This window comes from Canis lupus, chromosome 3 (genome assembly GCF_011100685.1).
Source record: "Canis lupus familiaris isolate Mischka breed German Shepherd chromosome 3, alternate assembly UU_Cfam_GSD_1.0, whole genome shotgun sequence".
Lineage (NCBI taxonomy): Eukaryota > Metazoa > Chordata > Mammalia > Carnivora > Canidae > Canis > Canis lupus.
This window is the reverse complement of record NC_049224.1, coordinates 62,813,503-62,832,446: the sequence shown is the minus strand read 5'-3', so window position 1 is coordinate 62,832,446 and position 18,944 is coordinate 62,813,503. Positions and strand designations below refer to the sequence as shown.

The window sequence follows — 18,944 nt, the reverse complement described above, 5'->3', positions numbered from 1 at the left end:
CACAACCTCTTCTTCCAGAGCTCCCTTGCCCCTCCCTGCCTGTGGAAATGCCCAACCAACTCAGACGCAGAACCAAAAGCCTTCACTCATGTGTGCTGTCCCTGGGCCAGCCTGGCCTCTCCACTGCTGCTGAGGACAGAGTCCCATGGGTACTGGGCAGCGCTCCTCAGGCCAGTCTGTGCTGGGGCCCAGGTAGGAGGGTCCGAGTATGGCTGTGCTGCCTTCTGACCAGTGAAGGCAGGCAGGCACACAAAGCATAGCAGGTCAACTCAGGAAGCGACATGGACCACGTCTGGGGGTGATGGCCTCAGAACCTGAGGACCAGCCTACCTGCCCCCTTGGAGACGTGGGAGCTAAAAGCAAAGTGCCAAGCCCACAGGAGCACCGGTGCCAGCTGCTACCACCTGGCAGGGCTGTTTCACCAGCCTGACCACTACTCACACAGCGACCAGGGTGAGGGTCGTCATGAGCGCCACTCTGTGCCTGTGTGTAGGGCATTCAGAAAGAGGGAGAGGAGGGCCCAGGGGTCTCCAGGGGAGCTTCCAATCCTATGTACATTCTGGAAAGGTGATGGCAGCCTGGAGAGGTGTGTGGCCCCTGGTGGCCGGGGCGGGGGGGGGGGGGGGGGGGGGGGGGGGGGGGGCGGGAGACGGACCAGCCAAGCCAGGGCTGTGGTCCTAACAGTGGCCAAAGTGTGTATGTGTGTCCATGTGTGTATGTGTACGTGTGTGTGATGAGATGATTCCGAGAGCTACTTCAGTAAAATGGTTACCCACAAGTGGAGACTGAGGTGTGGCTGGGCTTCTGCCCAGAACTGCTGGCTCAAAGGGCAGGGGATGGGCATCATAGCTGAGAAATGCACCACAAGGTTAATAAGTCTGAGAGCCTCCCTGTGCCTGACCTCCATGCCACACTCACCCCACAGGTGGGCTCTCGGCGGCAGGGCCCAACTTGCCGGCCTTCTGGTCCATCTCCAGCTGTGAGAGCAGGCTATCTATCTGCCCGATCATCTGCTGCACCCTCTTCGTCAGCCTCTTGCTGGCTTTAGACTCCTCCACATAGATCTCTTCGCCAGTCTTTGAAAGTTCCTTCTTGATCTCTTGCAAGTCCTAATGAAATTATTTGGTTTTAAGACAATGTCTTAAAAATGGAGAACCCACTCACCCCAGTCACAGAGCTGCAAAATCCTATCTGTATCCCTCAAAAAAAATTTTTTTTAAGATTTTATTTATTGGGGATCCCTGAGTGGCTCAGTGGATTGGCTCCTGCCTTTGGCCCAGGGCGCAATCTTGGAGTCCCGGGATCGAGTCCCGCATCGGACTCCAGGCATGGAGCCTGCTTCTTCCTCTGCCTGTGTCGCTGCCTCTCTCTCTCTGTATCTCTCATGAATAAATAAATAAAATAAAATCTTAAAAAAAAAAAAAAGATTTTATTTATTCATGAGACACACAGAGAGAGAGAGAGAGAGAGAGAGAGAGAGAGAGGGAGAGGCAGTGACACAGGCAGAGGGAGAAGCAGGCCCCATGCAGGAAGTCTGATATGTGGGACTCGATCCCTGGACTCCAGGATCACGCCCAAGGGCGAAGGCAGCGCTAAACCACTGAGCCATCCAGGGAACCCCTATTTGCTCTTATTTTTGCACTCAAATATTATTCTTATAGTAAAGGAAATGGCATCAATCTGAACCTCAACTTTCTTCATATTTGTTAAAAAAAGAAAGATATGAATGAAAGAATCAAGGAAGAGAAAGTGATTTCTTAAATCCCAAGTCTTGACTGTCCCCATGAGCAAGCATCACAAGGAGGAATGGTTGGTGGGGCTGGAGACAGGGAAAGGGTGCTCAGGCTTTCTGGTGAACTCCTAATTTCCAACAGAAAACCCACCACAGCAATAGGGTTGCTATAAAAATGGCTAATTATATTTCCAATCTCAAACCTAGACAAATTTTCCTAATGGATCTGTGAAAACATAGTTCTTTTATAAAGCAGGGTCCAAAGCCCAGGTGGGGCTTGAGTTCACAGCCCCGAGATCAAGTCACACGCTCCCATTGAGCCAATGAGTGCCCCGAAACAACTCTTTTCAATCAGATTCAGAAATAATATTTTAAAAATACATATTTTCTTAAAAAAAAAAAAAAAAAGAGCTAGGTATAAGAAAGAAGTGTCTTCTGGGGAAACATGAATAAGAAGAGTTTATTTATGAAGCGGCCAGACTATCTGTCTGGCACCTTCGCAGGTCCACACACTGCCAGGGTGCATACCCCACCCGGAGCAAAGGGCCCACCTCGCTGTAGTCCTGCACGTCCTCCTTGAGTAGCTCCAGCTCCTCCTTCTCCTTCGTCAGGGACGACTTCTGCTCCTTCAGCTTCGAGCAGGCGTTGCTCAGTATGTCAATCTCCTCTTTTGTTATTTCCTCTTCCTGCAAAGAAGACACATGAGCACCCCCAAAGGACACCCAGCTGGAGGGAAACCATCACTGACTCCCTCACCCCCGGACTTGGCGCATCTTCTGTCCACACCGTCTGCTCCTACCATGCCTGGCAGAGGCCTGCAGACATGTGCACAGTCCCCACCCTCGCCCCTGCAGCACCCCGCATGCCAAGTGCACTCATGCTGTATGTTGGATACACACATGAATTTGTGAAATCATCACACCTGATAGAGACCTGTCAGCTGCCCCAACCATTTCTATCCCCAGGCCACCATCTTGGAGCTGCCTTCCAGCAGGTCACACAATCACACCCCAGACTGCGAGCTCATGCACAAAGGGCATCGTCTGGCCTCTTACTCAGAGACCCATCTGCATTGTCTCGTGCCCCTAGGTGCTTAATGGCATCCCATCCAGAGCACAGACCAAATTTGCTCATCCACCACCAGCTATTTTAGCTCCTCTGAATTTCCATATACATTTTATTAACTTATTTTTTAAAAGATTTTACTTATTGAGAAAAAGAGAGAGAGAGAGAGCTCAGAGGGAGGAGGAGACTACGCCCTGAGCAAAAAGCTTGATGCGGAGCTCAATTCCAGGACCCTGAGATCATGGCCTGAGCTGAAGGCAGACACTTAAATAAGGCCCCCAGGTGCGCCTCCATATACATTTTAGAATAAGTCTGCCAATTTCAACAAAAAAGCCTGCTGGGATTTTGATGATTTTGAATCTACGGCTCAGTTGCAGAATTCCTATCTCATCAGTGAGGACCCCCTGCACCCACGAGTGCAGGAAATCCATTTGAGTGAATTACCCTCAACAACACGATAACATTCACTGCACAGTTCTTCATGGCTACTTTCAAATGTGTCCCTAAGTGGCTCACTTCAGGGGACTGTAAACGATATACTTTTGAAATTTCAATTTGATTGCTCATTACTGGTACAGAGCAGCACAGCTAATTTTTAGCTGCTCACATCCTCTGTGAAGAGGCAGTTTCACTCCTTCCTTCCAACTGTGTGGCTTTATTCTTTTCCTTCCTAATCCTGGCCAGAACCTCCGCACAATGCTGAACAGAAGCAGTGGGAGTGGACGCGTGCGCCAGCACCCTGCCATCAGGGACCCAGCTAGCTGCAGCTGTTTCTACAGATGCTCTTCATCAGGTTGAAAACATTTTCCTCTACTGGCTCACCAAGAATTTTTTTTTTTAATCAGGAACAGATGCTGGATTCCGTGAAACGCTTTTTCTGCATTTATTGAGATGATCACATGTGATTTTTCTCTTCACTCTGTTCATACACTCATTACATTAACTGTTGTTTTGTATCCTCTGGACAAGCCCCAGATCATGACAGATTACTCTTTCTTACAGAGTAGCTACATCTGATTTGCTACAAGTTTTTTTTTTTTTTAATATTTATTTATTCATGAGAGACCGGGGGGGGGGGGGGCGGAGGGGAGAGACACAGGCAGAGGGAGAAGCAGGCTCCATGCAGGGAGCCCAATGTGGGACTCGATCCCAGGTCTCTAGGATCACGCCCTGGGCCGAAGGTGGCGCTAAACTACTGAGCCACCTGGGCTGCCCAGCTATAAGTTTTTTTTTTTGTTTGTTTTTGTTTTTGCTTTTCTGTTGTTTTTTTGCAGCTATAAGTTTGTTAAGAAATTTTTACACTTGTGTTCCCTTCCTCTCCCGTGGACCTGGTACTGCTATCAGCTAATGCCCATCTCAGAATGAGCTCGGACACTTTCCCCCTGCTCGGACTTCCTGGAGACAGTCTGCATAGCTCTGCAAGGATCTCTTCCTTACATGTCAGGACTCACCAGGAGCTTCACCCATGAAGTCACATGGGCCTGGGCTTTCTCCTACAAGAGCTACCAGACTGCTCTCCTCACAGGGGCAGAGCTATTCAGGTTTCTTGCCCCCACGGCAAATGGGCAGCATGAACCTGTGAGGTCGCACCGCCGATGGGGCCAAAGGCACTCGTCCTTCCTGTCCTTACGTATCTTTCCAGGGACACACGCCTGTCACTGAGAGTTCTGTGAAGGTCTGGGCTTCCTGCTAAGAAATCCTCGGCAATCCTTAGTTCTCCTGACAGTCCTACAGTCCCTTCATATCTAGGCCTTTATTCGCTAGAAATGGGATGCATCTGTTTCCACAAAGACAGCCGACTGTGCACCAGCCCTACTGGATGACAGGCGCTGCTTCTCCCTGAGCTGCACTCCATGGGCCCAGTCAGGCTCCATCTCTGCCCATGTCTTAGATCTGCACTGCCTCAAAAATGACCCTGATACCTTGGGCCTGACCCTTCCCTGGGTCACCCTTTGAGCGAGCATGGCCCCTCTTCCTCCAGGTCTCCTCCACAGCCCAATGCCACCACAGGTTTGTTTCCATCTGTCTCTGAGGCCATGTCTCAGGATGGCCCTGGCCTCCTCTACAGGCTTGTCCCATCCACTGTCCTGCGCCTAAACACACGGCCTCTGAGCCTCATGGACTATCTCAGGCACCAGCTCCAACGTGCCAGCCCTGGTCTTCTTGTGCCAACGGTCCAGATCTCCCCAGAGACCCAGCTCTCCTTGCTGCCTGCTCCAGCGGGGTCCTTCCTGCCGCCCCTTGCAGGTCCACCCTGAGATACCCGCAGGGGAGTTTCTCCTTCCACCTCCACTCTACACTGGCTCCCACAAGGTCATGGACTGCCTCACCCTACCTGTGGGAGTCGGGTTTTTAGGCCTCACCCATCCAGCCCCTCAACACCCCTCACAAAGCCCACCCTCCCCTGGATGCAACCCTCCTCTCATGAGCAATTGCCCCCACAGCCTTGTCTCTCCTCTGACACAGAGGCCACCCTCTTCCGACCTCAGCTGAAACCCCCCCACCATGAATCCGCCATCCCGGGGTTTCTCCTGCTCCAGCTGCCAAGCTGACGCTGCCATCTGCCTAGAGTCTTCCTGTACCCAATACCCAGGAGTTCAAGATGGAAGGTATCCCATGTGGGGGAGCAGGCTACAACCAGGACAGTGAGGCCACCCAGAGATGAGTACTGCTAGGTGCACAGCACATCGGGGTGGGAGTACCAGGGCAGGTGACAAAAGTGGGCCTGTGGCGAGAGAGAGAGAGAGAGAGAGAGAGAGAGAGAGAGAGAGAGAGAGAGAGTGTGTGTGTGTGTGTGTGTGTGTGTGTGTGTAGGTATGTGCACAGTAGCTTCCCTCCTCCACAATGTCCAGCCTAGCCAGTAAGGGACCTGAAATACCTGCCTTCAGGCGGGGATGCCCTGCCATTACAGGTACAGAGGGCTGTGGGCCAAGCAACGGGTGCCTCAGCATGCCAGTTGCTCAGGTATGGGGTGCACCTGGCTCTTCTCACACCACACCACACCACGTCTCTCCAGAACATCTCCCCGCTGCAGCCTCACCCTCCTCAGCCTAAGCCAGGCCAAAGCACTGCAGGAACCCCCCCCCCCCCCCCGCCAGCCAGCCCCCTCTTCACTCTCCTGTGAGGCTTTGACAGCCTCTGCTCTGGCGTGCGTGCACAGTTACCTTCAAGCCTTCCAGGACGGGGGCAGTGTCCTGCAGGGCCTCTGACGGCAGGGTCACCTCAGGCACTTCTGGCTGCAGCTTGGCCACAGACCTCCCGGGGGCAGCTTCTGCCACCACGTCTGGCTCCACCTCCTTCTGAAATGCAAGGCCATTGCTGCCTCAGCATCACCTGTCACCCTGGCATCCATCCTGGAGTGGCCACAGCGGCATGGATGGCGGGCATGCTCTTGACAAGCCTGCCTCGTGCTGCTGGAGGTTTGTCGGAGCCTGCTAGCTGGCCATGGGAGACGCACCTTCTGGGAAGCATCCCTGCAGGACTCCATGAGGCACATTTACACAACTCACGCAGCTGCATGCCAGCGCGCCCCAGGTCAACTGTGGCCCCCTCCGAGACGGTACCGGCACCTAATTCCATCTCTAGGCCTCCCCTGACAACTGTGCGAAGCTGCCCCACGTCTAGAGCTCACACCTCGAGGATACCCACAGTCCAGGCCAAGGGACCAGCACACATCACCCAGAGTGCAGCCCCCTACTTCAGAGCCACAGCCCTCTGCCCCGAGCGTCCCTTCCCCCACTGTGCCCCCCACCATTCCAAGACAAAAGAAGATGGGCCACAGAGACCTAGATGCATTCCACAGGTTCTGGAAGAGCCTGAGCAGACAGCCCCCATGTGGCACCTGCTCCACTGCGGCACCCTGCTTACCACTGCCGCCTCAGAGAGCCTCTGCAGCTCCTTCTCCCGGTGTTCCTGCTGAATGGCCGCCTCCTCCTGCAGCGTGGCCTCCAGCTTTGCCTTGTTGTCCACCTGCTCCCCTTCCACTTCAGCCACTTTCACCTGTGCTTCCTTTGCCTTCAGAGAGGGGACACCTGTGAGGGGCGGGAGGTGCCTGCGGCCCAAGTGCTCGCCGAGGCACGGCAGGTTCAGCCACAGCAAGAGAGACCCATGCGGCACCCCCAGCCCACCTACACCACCCCGTGGGACAGCCATCAGGGCTTCCAAGGGGAACAGAAACATTGCTGGGCCCTGACTGTTGCCAGCGCCGCCAGGCAGCCGAGAGCCAAGTGGGGGGTGAGAGGGCTGCTTCCAGAGCCAGCTGCACAAGGGGTCTCCTGGCAGCACATACCACGATCTCTGGGAGTGTCTGCAGCGTGGACTTGAGCTGGTCGGCAGGTGAGAGGGTGTCTGGGAGGTACATGGCTCGGGACAGGATGAGCAGCGACGTTGGGATCTCCTGATGCAGGTGCAACTCCAGCCACTGCAATTGGGAGTGGAAGACACAGACTCTCCTGCTAGCCATCCCATCTGCCGGTCTTGGAACCTGGACCCTAGAACTTTCCTCTCTGTTCTGTCTGATGGGGAAAGGGGGACTTGAGTAGGTGGGCGCACTAGGTCACTGAATGGAGTCCTCCCCAAAACAAGAGTTCTCAATTTCTACAAGGCCTACCTACCGCTGCCACTTCTGACCCGATGCCCACCATGGTTGACCAAACACAAGATGCTTCAGGATCACGAATGAGCACCTGTAACATGGCTGCTGGGCTCAGAAAGCACTTAGCAAGATGACCAAACTCTCCGGTAATGAAACTCTTCACTTACACATTTTTTATTTTATTTTACTTTGGGAGTGAGGGGGACAGAGGGAGAAGGAGAGAAGCAGACTCCCCGCTGAGTGTGGAGCCTGACAAGGGGCTCGATCTCACGACTGAGATCATGACCTGAGCAGAAATCAAGAGTGGGATGCTCAACTGACTGTAACACCCAGGTGTCCCTTGAAGCTCTTCACTTACAAGTGGCACAAAACCCACAAGGGTGGCATCTGCGGGCTCCCCCGCATGCCTACAAAGGACCCAGTGGTATTTGAGGGGTATTTTTTAAAAAGATTTTATTTATTTATTCACGATAGACATGGGGGGGAGGGGCAGAGACACAGGCAGAGGGAGAAGCAGGCTCCTTGTAGGGAGCCCGATGCAGGACTCAATCCTGGGACTCCAGGATCATGCCCTGAGCCAAAGGCAGGCGCTAAACCGCTGAGCCACCCAGGGACCCCCAATTTGAGGGGTATTTTAGTGACACAAAGACAATGTTCAAACTGACAAGGAAGAAACCCACACACTCTGATTTCCAACAGTGTCCCACATTCACACATGTCCCAGGTGTGCTCAAAGAAGGCTGGGAACTGGGATGCCTGGGTGGCTCAGTGGTTGAGCATCTGCTTTCAGCTCAGGGCGTGATCCTGGAGTTTCGGGATTGAGTCCCACATTGGGATCCCTGTGAGAAGTCTGCTTCTCCCTCTGCCTATGTCTCTGCCTCTCTCTGTCTCTCATGAATAAATAAAATCTTTAAAAAAAAAAGGGGGGGGGGGTGCTGGGAACAATCCTAGGCACACTCAGGGGGGACACAGGGACATTCACCCTACAGAGGAGGTTCCACCCGGGGGATCACATACTAAACAACCATTTGTTTTAAAAGAGAAGCAGGTGGTAACACATTTTTGTCTACATGTAGAGGACAACCACCAAGGAGGGAGTTGGCCTTGTGGGTCAAGTTGGAGGGGGGCCGGCTGGCACAGGAAAGCCTCATGTCTTCCAGTGTGATGGCTGAATTGCTGTGAATGTGGCTGCTCCAACATCTAACCTACTCAAGATGATGCCAGCTGCAGACCTGGCCTTTGGACTCTGACCAAGGACCCTCTGGGCCACTGAAGAAAGTGAGATGCAGTGGAGACTGGCCCTCAGGATGGCCGTTGGGCTGGCCTGGGTCCTATTTACCCAAAGGTCCTTGGTGTCAGTTACGAGACAGACTGGAATTTTAAGGGAAGTTAACCTAGTCCCCATCTGTCCACACGGGACCAGAAGGCGGCAGTGAAAGTGTTAATATCCACTGAGAGCAGGTGAAAAAGACTACAGCTGTGAATGCAGGGGGCGTGTCAGGACACGACTAACCAGGTTACCACAGACCCTGGTCCAGGCCCCAGCAGGTTGGAGCCCAAGGCCAAAGAAGAGGCACCTCACCAGGCCTGGCGGCCACTGGAGCTTCAGAAAAGTCCTTCCACAACAAGCCCATCTATGCAAGTCCGACAGAAGGGGAAGCCCTTCCCCCACACACCTGCTTCAGTTGGTCCCTCAGACGATCCTCCGTGACGCCAAGGGCCCGCATGCCTCGTGCCCGACATGCTGACTGCAATTCCTTGACATTCAGGCTGTCCACCCCTTCCTCAGCAATCAACTGTAAAAGAGAGTCAACTAGCCACATGAGGCAAGGTCAATACAGAGTAATGGTATTTACGTTAATGTGCCTGGGAACAAGTGTCTAATCGTAGGACACTTTCCTACTCTGCCTTCCCAAGCACAGGATGAAGCACCACCACTAAGCTGTGTGTCTGCTGTGACCAGAACCATGTGACAGAGTGGGGACCTTGGGGAAGCATAGCGGCCAGGACTAAAGCAGCTGAGAAGCAAAGCAGCCCACCTCTGCCCAGGCACTGCTCAGTCCTCCTCCTCCTCATGGTCACCCGTTTTCCTTCCTGCACCCCATGGCCCTCCAGCATCCACAGGACAGCAGGTCTCCTGCCTCAGCCAAAGGCCCCCTCCCCTCCTCCGCAGCCCGAGGTCACTGTGATCCAAGTGAGAAAAGCAAACCAGAGTCCTAGTGATAGAGGACAGAGTGTCAAGAACACTTTGCAAGGGTGCACCTGCCACGTCAGTTGGCCCCACACAGCCTTACAATGACCCTGTGAGGGAGACTGCACCATGACTCCCCTCTTCTGAATGAAGCTTTCCATTCTGAGGACTGCAGATCAATGTGCAAACATAACCAATGGGTTTTCTCCCAATGGCAATGCTCAATTGCTTACAAAGTCATAGTCAGCACTGTGGCAGGAGACCATTCTGTCCCTACAAGGACCTAATGCTGCCCTCTTATAGACACACTCCCACCTCCTGAACCCCTGGCGACCACCAATCTGTTCTTCATTTATGAAATTTTTTAAAAAAGATTTTATTTATAAGAGACACAGAGGCAGAGAAACAGAGGGAGAAGCAGGCTCCATGCAGAGAGCCCAACGTGGGACTCAATTCTGGGACCATGGGATCACGACCCGAGCCGAAGGCAGATGCTCAACCGCTGAGCCACCCAGGCATCCCATTTCTATAATTTTGTATGTGAGGCATGTCACATGACTGGGATCACAGAGCATACAGCTTCTGGGGATTCCCTGAAGACCTGTGCAGACAGCCAGCTGTGCCTGTGAGTGGTAGATTCTCCTTCTGTTATTGAGTTGCACCACACCCTAGAACATCCTGGTTTGAAGGAGCTGGGTTTTCCCAGTTTGGGATATTGCAAAGGGTAGGAGCCTCAGCCCCCATTGCCCACTTAAGGCACACTTATCTCAGCGTCTCCTTCCTGGGGAGCCACACCGCACAGCACTATCACTACTTCAACCATACTTAATTTATAAGGCATACAAGAAGAACAGTCTATTGGATTTCCTATATTTTGCTTACCACATTCAAAATGTTTTGTTAAAAAAAAAAAATTTTTTTTTCTTTGTGTTCTAGGGTTCCTCCTATTATAGCTGCCCTGTGAACAACAACGGCTTAAACCATGCAGGTCCACTCATGCTTAGCTTTTTCTCGACATAGGACAGCACTGGAAATGTCTTTTCCTTAAGATTTTAATAACATTTTCTTTTCTCTAGCTTACTTTAAGAATACAACATATGATACATATCATACACAAAGCAGGTATTAATGAACTGTTTATGTCATCAGCAAGGCTTCTGGTTAACAGCGGGCTATGAGCAATTAGATTTTTTGGGAGTCAACAGTCATACATGGAGGGCCTGGCTGTGCCCCCTTCCTGCCTACCACTGAGGGATACAGAGCCAGAACACTCCCTCCACTTGTGTTTTTAATGGAGTCAAATCCAATCCTGGGCATTTTGTTTCTCTTCCTGAGAAGGTAACTTCAAACACTATAGAGCCAAGGATCATATAAAAGGTGTGACTGTAAATGTCACACTGTTTTATACACCTTCACAATGTACCTTTGCTGCCTTCTATATAATTTATTTTGTAACACATTACTGTAGTTGTAAACAATTTCTGTACTGTAACATCGCTTATGTATAAAAAAATTAGTGGGATCCAATGTCCCTAACCCCCACATTGTTCAAAGGTTGACCATGTCCTTTCCGATTAGAGACCCTCCTTTAGGAGGGTCTTTGAGGGCAGATCTGCTGGTGGCATGTCTCTTAGTTTTCCTTCTTCTGAGAATGTCTTGATTCCCTTCTTTCTTACAGACTATTTTCACTGGTCATAAGATTTTTTTCAGCACATGAAAAATATTTTGCCACTTCCTTCTGGCCTCAACAACTTCTGATGAGCAGCTCATTGTCCTTTGTGTCATCTTCCCTGTGGGCTGGACGCTGGGCGCATGCACTGCTGTCAAAATTACCTGTCTTTAGTGTTTGATGATGATGTGTCTTCTTGCGGATTTCTTTGGGTTGATTCTATCTGAGCTTCACTCAGCTTCTAAAACGCGCTAAGTGTTCAGCTGTTATTTCTTCCAGCACTTTCCCAGCTCTGCCCTCCCTCCTCTTTCCACAACTCTGACAAGTACGTTAGATGTTTTGCTCTAGTCCCACAGGTGGCTGAAGCCCTGCTCAGTTTTTTTAAACTATTTTCTCAGGCATTCAGATGGCTGATTTTCATGGTTTTATCTTAAAAGCTCACTGACCCTGTCTCTTCTGTTCCCTTCGCTATAGAGATCATCCATTGAGCTTTTCACACTTTTAAAAAGATTTTTACTTGAGAGAGCGCATGCACACAAGCAGAGGGAGTAGCAGATGGAGAAGCAGACTCTTCACTGAGCAGGGAGCCTGATGTGGGACTTGATCCTGGGACTCTGGGATCATGACCTGAGCCAAGGGCAGATGCTTCACTCACTAAGCCACTCAGGTGCTCCTAGCTTTCTACTCGATTTTATTTTTCACTTCCAAATTTCAATTTGGGAGGCACCTGGGTGGCTCAATCAGTTAAGCATCCAACTCCTGGTTTTAGCTCAGGTTTTGATCTCATGGTCGTGGGATCAAGCCCAACACTGGGCTCTGTTGCTCAGTACAGAGTCTGCTTTAGATTATTTTCCCTCCCCCTCTCTGCTCACTCATGCTCTTGCTTTCTCTAAAATAAATAAAATCTCTATTAAATTAAAATCTTGGGATCCCTGGGTGGCTCAGTGGTTTACACCTGCCTTTGGCCCAGGCGTGATCCTGGAGTCCCGGGATCAGGTCCCGCATTGGGCTCCCTGCATGGATCCTGCTTCTCCCTTTGCCTGTGTCTCTGCCTCTCTCTCTCTCTCTCTCTCTGTGGCTCTCAAGAGTAAATAAATAAAATCTTTAAATAAATAAAATAGGGCAGCCCCGGTGGTTCAGCGGTTTAGCACCACCTTCAGCCCAGGGTATGATCCGGGAGACCCGGGGATCGAGTGCTGCATCAGGCTCCCTGCATGGAACTTGCTTCTCCCTCTGCCTGTGTCTCTGCCTCTCTCTCTCTCTGTGTGTCTCTCATGAATAAATAAATAAAATTAACTAACTAAATAAATAAAATAAATTTCCATTTGAACTTTCTGATTTTCCTCTGCTAAGACTATGTTTCCATGTAGCTATATGACGGCTGTTTTACAATTGTTGTCTAGTTTTCACTTCTCTGTTGTCTCCACTTCTGACTTTTCTTATTCACTTTGAGAGCCTTCGGTTCTATCTATCTATCTATTTATTTATTTAAAAAGATTTATTTATTCATGAGACACATACAGAGAGAGAAAGAGAGGCAGAGGCACAGGCAGAGGGAGAAGCAGGCTCCATGCAGGGAGCCCGATGTTAAGACCCGACCCCGGGTTGCCAGAATCACACCCTGGGCTGCAGGCGGCGCTAAACAGCTGCACCACCAGGGCTGCCAGGTTCTTTTTATTAAGCAATCAGGCTCCACGCCCAGATGGAGCCCAATGTGGGGCTCCATCTCACAACCCCGAGATCCAGACCTGAGCTGAAATCAAGTCGGATGCTTAACCGACTGAGCCACCCAGGTGCCCCAAGAGCCTCTGTTTTTTTTTTTTTTTTTTTTAAAAGATTTTATTTATTTATTCATGAGAGACACAGAGAGGAGAGAGGCAGAGACACAGGCAGAGGGAGAAGCAGGCTCCATGCAGAGAGCCTGACGTGGGACTCGATCCCGGGTCTCCAGGATCAGGCCTTGGGCTGAAGGCGGCACTAAACCGCTGAGCCACCGGGGCTGCCCGAGCCTCTGGTTCTTAACATGAGGAGTGATTTTCAGTTTAAACCCAGATGTTTTGTGTATTAAATATGAGATTCTGGACATAGTCTGTCTTAGCTGGCTTCCTCTGACAACACCCTGGCATGGGAGTGGCGAGTGATGTTCTAACCAACTTCTATAGATTTTGTGATTGATGATCTGGCATCTATTAATCCAAACTAACAAGACTACATGGCTGAGATCTCCTCTGCGACCTGGCTTTCATGGGAATGCAAGAATTCTGTCTCAAACTCTGAAACCACAAAGCCTGAGCCCCATGTATCACTTGCCACCGCTGGCTTCTCCTTCCACACTAGAAATAAAGGCCAAGTCCCAGGTCCTCCCTGGTTCCCATGTGTGTCAAGATCTCATCTGGCCCTCAGTGGGCCTGTGCCCCCATTTCTGGGGCAAATGTGAGTCATAAGCTCCCTTTAGTGGCTGAGCTCTCTGTGCTATCTCTGTTATATCCACAAATTACATCCGTGGTACAGTCTGGAATAGGTAGGGTGCTGCCTCATTGCTGCCAGGCTCCCCATTCAGCCTCCACTGAGCCAGTTTCCCACCAGGGCTCCACATACCTCCTGGGCTAGGAGGGGCAGGCTGGCCCCACCTGGTTCTAGACACCATCCCAGTGGGATGCATGGGGAAGGTTCTGGAACTGTCAGGTGGAGGTGGAAGTGGAGGTCCTGGCCCTTGCTGGTCTACCTGACACTGTGCCCCGGAGGAGGAGGGGCAGCTTCCCAGCTGGGAAGGAAGGAGCAGCTCTGGTCGGCTGGCCTTCCCTGACACTATCCCAGCTGTGACATCCTGAAGACGGTGGAGGTATCAGCCCTCAGCCAGCAGTACATGTGGTAGGGGTGACATTATGTCCCCTGGTTTCTGCCTGGGGCAGAGCAGCTGCCATCTGAAGTCCTCTGTATGAAGCAGCCCCTTCCCTGTCCTCTGGCCAGAGATAGCAAGTTTTTGTTAGGGGTTTTTTGGTTTGTTTTTTAAAAAAGATTTTATTTTTAAGTAATCTCTACACCCCACATGAGGCTCAAACTTACAACCCTGAAATCAAGAGTCACACACTCCATGGAGGGAGCCAGCTGGGCACTCCTGTCAGGGCTCTGCAAGTCTGTGCTCGGCAGTACCTCTTCAGCGTGGCCTCTTTAGCCTCCAGGCAAAAAGACCCACCTGGTTGGTCCTGGGCTGCCAGGGTCTTCTCCCACTTAATCAAAGTCTTCTTGTGTTTGTTTTTTACTTAATACCCAGGAGAAAGGATGCCCTTCCACCTTCCCAACAGTGGAGGTCTGTGGAGGTCTGGCTGCTGTCTTATTTCATAGGATTCTGGCACAAGATCACAGAGCACGTGAGTGGCCAGGACTCAACCCCAGGCCACCTGCCTTTAAGCTTCCTCTCCTAAGGTGGGCAGTGGAGGTTGAGGGTAGCAATGCTACAGGCTCTCTAGGAGTGAGGAGGCACATCGAGGACCGCCCAAGTCAGCTCCTCACTCTATTTCAGTGGATGTCCTGAGCACCCTCCTACACACAATTTGTACCATGTTGGAGAAAGGATTTCTTTTCATTCTTAAAAAAATGCAGTGATACTCTACTACTTTTAGCTCGAATAAGGAGCCATTCTCATCAGACCAACACCCCTACCGAGAGCTACTAGAAAGCCAGATAAAGCAAAATAAACACAAATCCACATCTGGGAGGCATCAGAAAGCTAACGCAACTAGGCTCAGGGACAGACAGCTTTATGTGGACCAGGAGAGACCAGGTGACCAAGGAGGTGGGAGTCACTGGGGACCCAGGAACACTTGCCAACTCTTAAGGCAAGCTGAGAGTCCTGTCCAAACAAAGGCCACTGCCGAGAGCCAGAGACATCTCGCTGGCTAAGATGACAGCCAGAGACGAGAGGTTGCTCAGCAGACAGGATAGGAAATAACCGTGGTATCAGGCTCTCCCACTAAGCAGCCAGAGCCAAGAAGCTAGGCAGAAAACCCTCACAAAGCAAAGGGGCCTCCAGGGCTCTGTTATGGAGGTGACACGGTGGGGAAGGGATGCGGTACAGCTGCAGGCCCAGCCCTGAATCGAGGTCAGTGACTCTAAGGGGACCAGGCCCTTCTATTACAGAGCGGAGTCGGGTGGACCCTCCTGGGGCAAGATAGCAATACCTGGAACCTCAGAAACTTCCCACAGACAATGTCTGCCTTCGGGAACAACGAGATAATACAAACACACAATCCCAAGAAAACAAAACGAAACAAAAAGGACCTACAGACCACAGTTACTAGAATAATCAGGCAGGAACTCTCATGAGCTATTCCAGAAAAAGGAGGACAAATGGTCTGGGACTGAGGCTAAACACCTCTGAGGTGTGCCTGCAGAGCTATCAGAACATCAGACACCTCAGATGCAAAGGCGAAAGGCACTACTGGAGAAAAAGAAGAGTGTTTTAGGAGCTCCTGAGAAAAGTGCACCGGGGACACACGCAGCAGTGGGTCTGTAGCCACTGGGATGTGGGCAGGGCAGGGGGGAGGGCACAGAGGTCAGCACAGCCCCTGGAGCAGTCTGCTTGCGGGCAAGACTTGCTTCTGACCTCCTGCCCTTCTCCTTGAGAGCCCCAAGTGTAGGTCACTCTTTTTATAAAAACTATCAAAGATCTGGAACAAAAATCCATGTTAAAGAATGTGTATTACAGCTCTGTTTAAAGTAGCAAAATATTAGCTAAACTGATGCTTAATAAATTATGATGTGTTCACATAATGAAACATCAAGCAATTGTTGCCATTTATCCTTTTAACAAATACTCAGTGACATGGGCAGGTCTCCTAATGTCATGCCAGGTGACAAGCTGTTGGGCTGTACGGTTCCAGCCTCGTTCCAGTACATGTACACTTACATTCAGGCTGTGTGCAGAGCACCAAGCGGGCAAACAGGCACAAAATGCCAACAGCTACAGTCTGGGCAGGACAGGACAACAAGGGATTTGATCCTCCTCTATCGTCCAGGACTACCAGGGCTTTACAGTGAGGACAGCTGCTGCTTTTGCAACCAGAAACCAAAGATACCTGGAAAGGCAGAGCCTGGAATGCAGGCTGCTCACCTTGTCGTCAGCCTTGATAGACCGCAGCCTCATGGTGAGCTGGAAGCGGAGGAAGTTGTTGGTGCCAATGGACTGGAGCTCCAGCAGCTTGCAGAGGGCCACCAGCTGAGGCCGTGTGAGGTTATCCAGGGTCAGCTCATCTTCAAACAACTTGGAAAAACGCAGGATCTCCTCATTACTGGGTCTCTCACCTGTCTCTCGGATCTGCAGGAACAATCACGTGGGTTACCCACTGGGTGGTAGGGGTGTGTTCCCCAGCGCCACCCACCGTCTTGTGTCACAAGCCTCAATAAAAGAAACTAAGGAGGATCAGGTGGAAGAGCCCCTCCCTCAGACCCACTTTGTTCTCTGCTCCTACTGGGGAGCAGCCCCTTGGGGGCTCCCCATGGGGGATGCCTCCAGGTACCACGCACTGGCTGGCCCCTTTCCTGCCCATGCCATTAGAGCCAAGGCTGCTAACTGGCAAGAGGTTCCCCACTGTGGCTGTAGCTGTGCAGTAGCTCTAGGGATCTGCGCCCTCCTCTCCCAGCCTGGCCCCCCAGCTCATCACAACTGCAGTCTTCATTCCTCATTGGCCAAACTCTACCTCCCCTGGGGCTGCTACCAAGTCTGGAGACACAGGCAAATAATTCTGAATGTCAATGTGGTTTAAGCTCTCAGGAGAGCAGGATGGGGGGGGGGTGCTCCTGGTGACCCCCCCACCCCCCACAGCACCAGCCCACGCTTGTCTGGGAGTTCCTCTTGCTTTGTGAGGTCAAGAAGAGGGAAGAAAGGAAGCAAGGCATATCCCCACATAACACAGGGGAGCCCTGAGGCTCTAGCCAGCATACTGGACCAGTGGGCTGAGGCCAGCACGGCTCTGAAGCATCATGGTACCTTCTGGAAAAACACAGAGAAGTCTTTGGTGGCATTCCCCTTGGCTGCTTTGTTCTTCAGGGCCATCTCTTCAATGGTGTCCTGGAGAAACTTGGCCAGCTCCAGCTTGACCCGCAGCTCCTTCTTCAGCCTCTCCTCCTGTGAGGTCAGAGAAGGGGTGTTTCACTCCTCTGGCCCCTACCCTGGTCCCCCCATGGCCTCCTGGATGGCACCAGTCAGAGCAGCTGCTGCCACTGTTCCGATGGGAACCCCTCAAGCCAGTGCCACCCACGTTTCCCTGAACAGCACTCACTCCCACCCAGGCGCTATGCATTCTAAGACTTCTTCTATTTCATGGTTTCAAAAAATATTTGTGTGGCCTTTTGGAGCAGGGACTGCGTGGTGTGAACCAAGTCCATGAGCATGGAGGGCAGTGCAGCTGCCACCAGCTGGGCCCCAGGGCTACAGCAGGTCTGCCCTGCCTTCCATGGGTCTCACCAACAACCAGCAGCCTCAACCTGTGGCCTGAAGAGGTGGGCAAGTGAAACTGTATTCTAAAACATGTTTAAAGAGAAATATCTCCAAAGCCCATCCTGTACTCGTCACAGTGTGGCATGACTGAATCATGGAGGAGATGAGAACGTCAGAATAACGTCCAATCCGCCCTGGAGCGAGCTCTCTGCCCCCAGTTCCCCATTACCTTGATGGACTGGGTCTCGAACGTGGATGGCAACATATTGGGGAAGAGCTTCACAGCGACAGGAAGCAGAAACTCCATGAAAGGCACCACCACAAAGACCAGGAAGGGGACGAGGCGGAAGAGGTCAGCGCATATCCGGAGAAACTGAGAAAAGGTGGAAGGGATCAGAGCCCCAGTATGACCACACTGCTCCCGCCACCCTCAGGGGTGCACCGCACCTAACGCCTGGCAGGGGTCAGCCAGAGTGCTACGTTCCAAACAGCCCAGCCAGCTGCTCTCAAAGCCAGTTCTTCCTCCCAAGACTAAGCCATGGGAAGACAGTCTTCAGAAAGGAGAGGTAGAAGCTGGCCTGAGGAGTGGACCACCTCCCATCACACACCACCCACTGGGGAATCCTGCTCTGCAGACATGGCTTGACACCGCCATGGCGCTGCCCACTGGGCCTGCAGGCCAGCGGGATGGGAGCAGCAGGCGACGACTGGCTCTTGCTGGCAGCAACAAGGGCCACCAGGGGAATATCATGAAATGCTGGATACCAGGATGACCTCTCCATCCCTGGTCATCTTTGCTCTGCAGTCACTTCTGTCTGGTGCTGAGGTGGCCACACCAGCTTTCTTCTGTTAGCACCACTTCCCTTTTCCTACTGTTTCACTTCCCATCTATTTGTGTCTTTACATTTAAGGTGTTTCTTGTAGACTGCATATAGCTGGGTATTGTTTTTTTTGTTTTGTTTTGTTTTTATCTAATCTTACAATCTCAACCATTTAAGTAATTAAAAAAAAAAAAGGAAAACCATATAATCACCTAAACAGATGCAGGGATGTCTGGGTGGCACAGTCGGTTATGTGGCTGACTCTTGATCTCAGGGTTCTGAGATTGAGCCCTGTGTCGGGCTCTGTGCTGGGCAGGGAGCCTGCTTAAGATTCTCTCTCCCCTCTTAAAAAAAAAAAAAAAAAGAGATCCCTGGGTGGTGCAGCGGTTTAGCGCCTGCCTTTGGCCCAGGGCGCGATCCTGGAGACCCGGGA

The 18,944-nt window shown here is 51.6% G+C and overlaps 1 protein-coding gene across 3 annotated transcripts in view; it reads right to left on the bottom strand.

The window, feature by feature from the left end:
- Nucleotides 1–18,944, bottom strand: part of LETM1 (leucine zipper and EF-hand containing transmembrane protein 1) — a 36,806-nt gene that overhangs the window by 4,070 nt on the left and 13,792 nt on the right. For 2 of the 3 annotated variants that reach the window (XM_038533269.1, XM_038533267.1), the window contains exons 4-12: nucleotides 17,920–18,063; nucleotides 17,241–17,378; nucleotides 16,365–16,568; nucleotides 9,068–9,187; nucleotides 7,086–7,217; nucleotides 6,665–6,811; nucleotides 5,962–6,096; nucleotides 2,284–2,418; nucleotides 919–1,109 (exon numbers count right to left, since the gene is read on the bottom strand). In XM_038533269.1, coding sequence (XP_038389197.1) covers nucleotides 919–1,109; nucleotides 2,284–2,418; nucleotides 5,962–6,096; nucleotides 6,665–6,811; nucleotides 7,086–7,217; nucleotides 9,068–9,187; nucleotides 16,365–16,568; nucleotides 17,241–17,378; nucleotides 17,920–18,063 — 1,346 coding nt within the window. The remainder of the gene's footprint in view (nucleotides 1–918; nucleotides 1,110–2,283; nucleotides 2,419–5,961; nucleotides 6,097–6,664; nucleotides 6,812–7,085; nucleotides 7,218–9,067; nucleotides 9,188–16,364; nucleotides 16,569–17,240; nucleotides 17,379–17,919; nucleotides 18,064–18,944) is intronic. The other variant, XM_038533268.1, reaches the window with a different exon arrangement.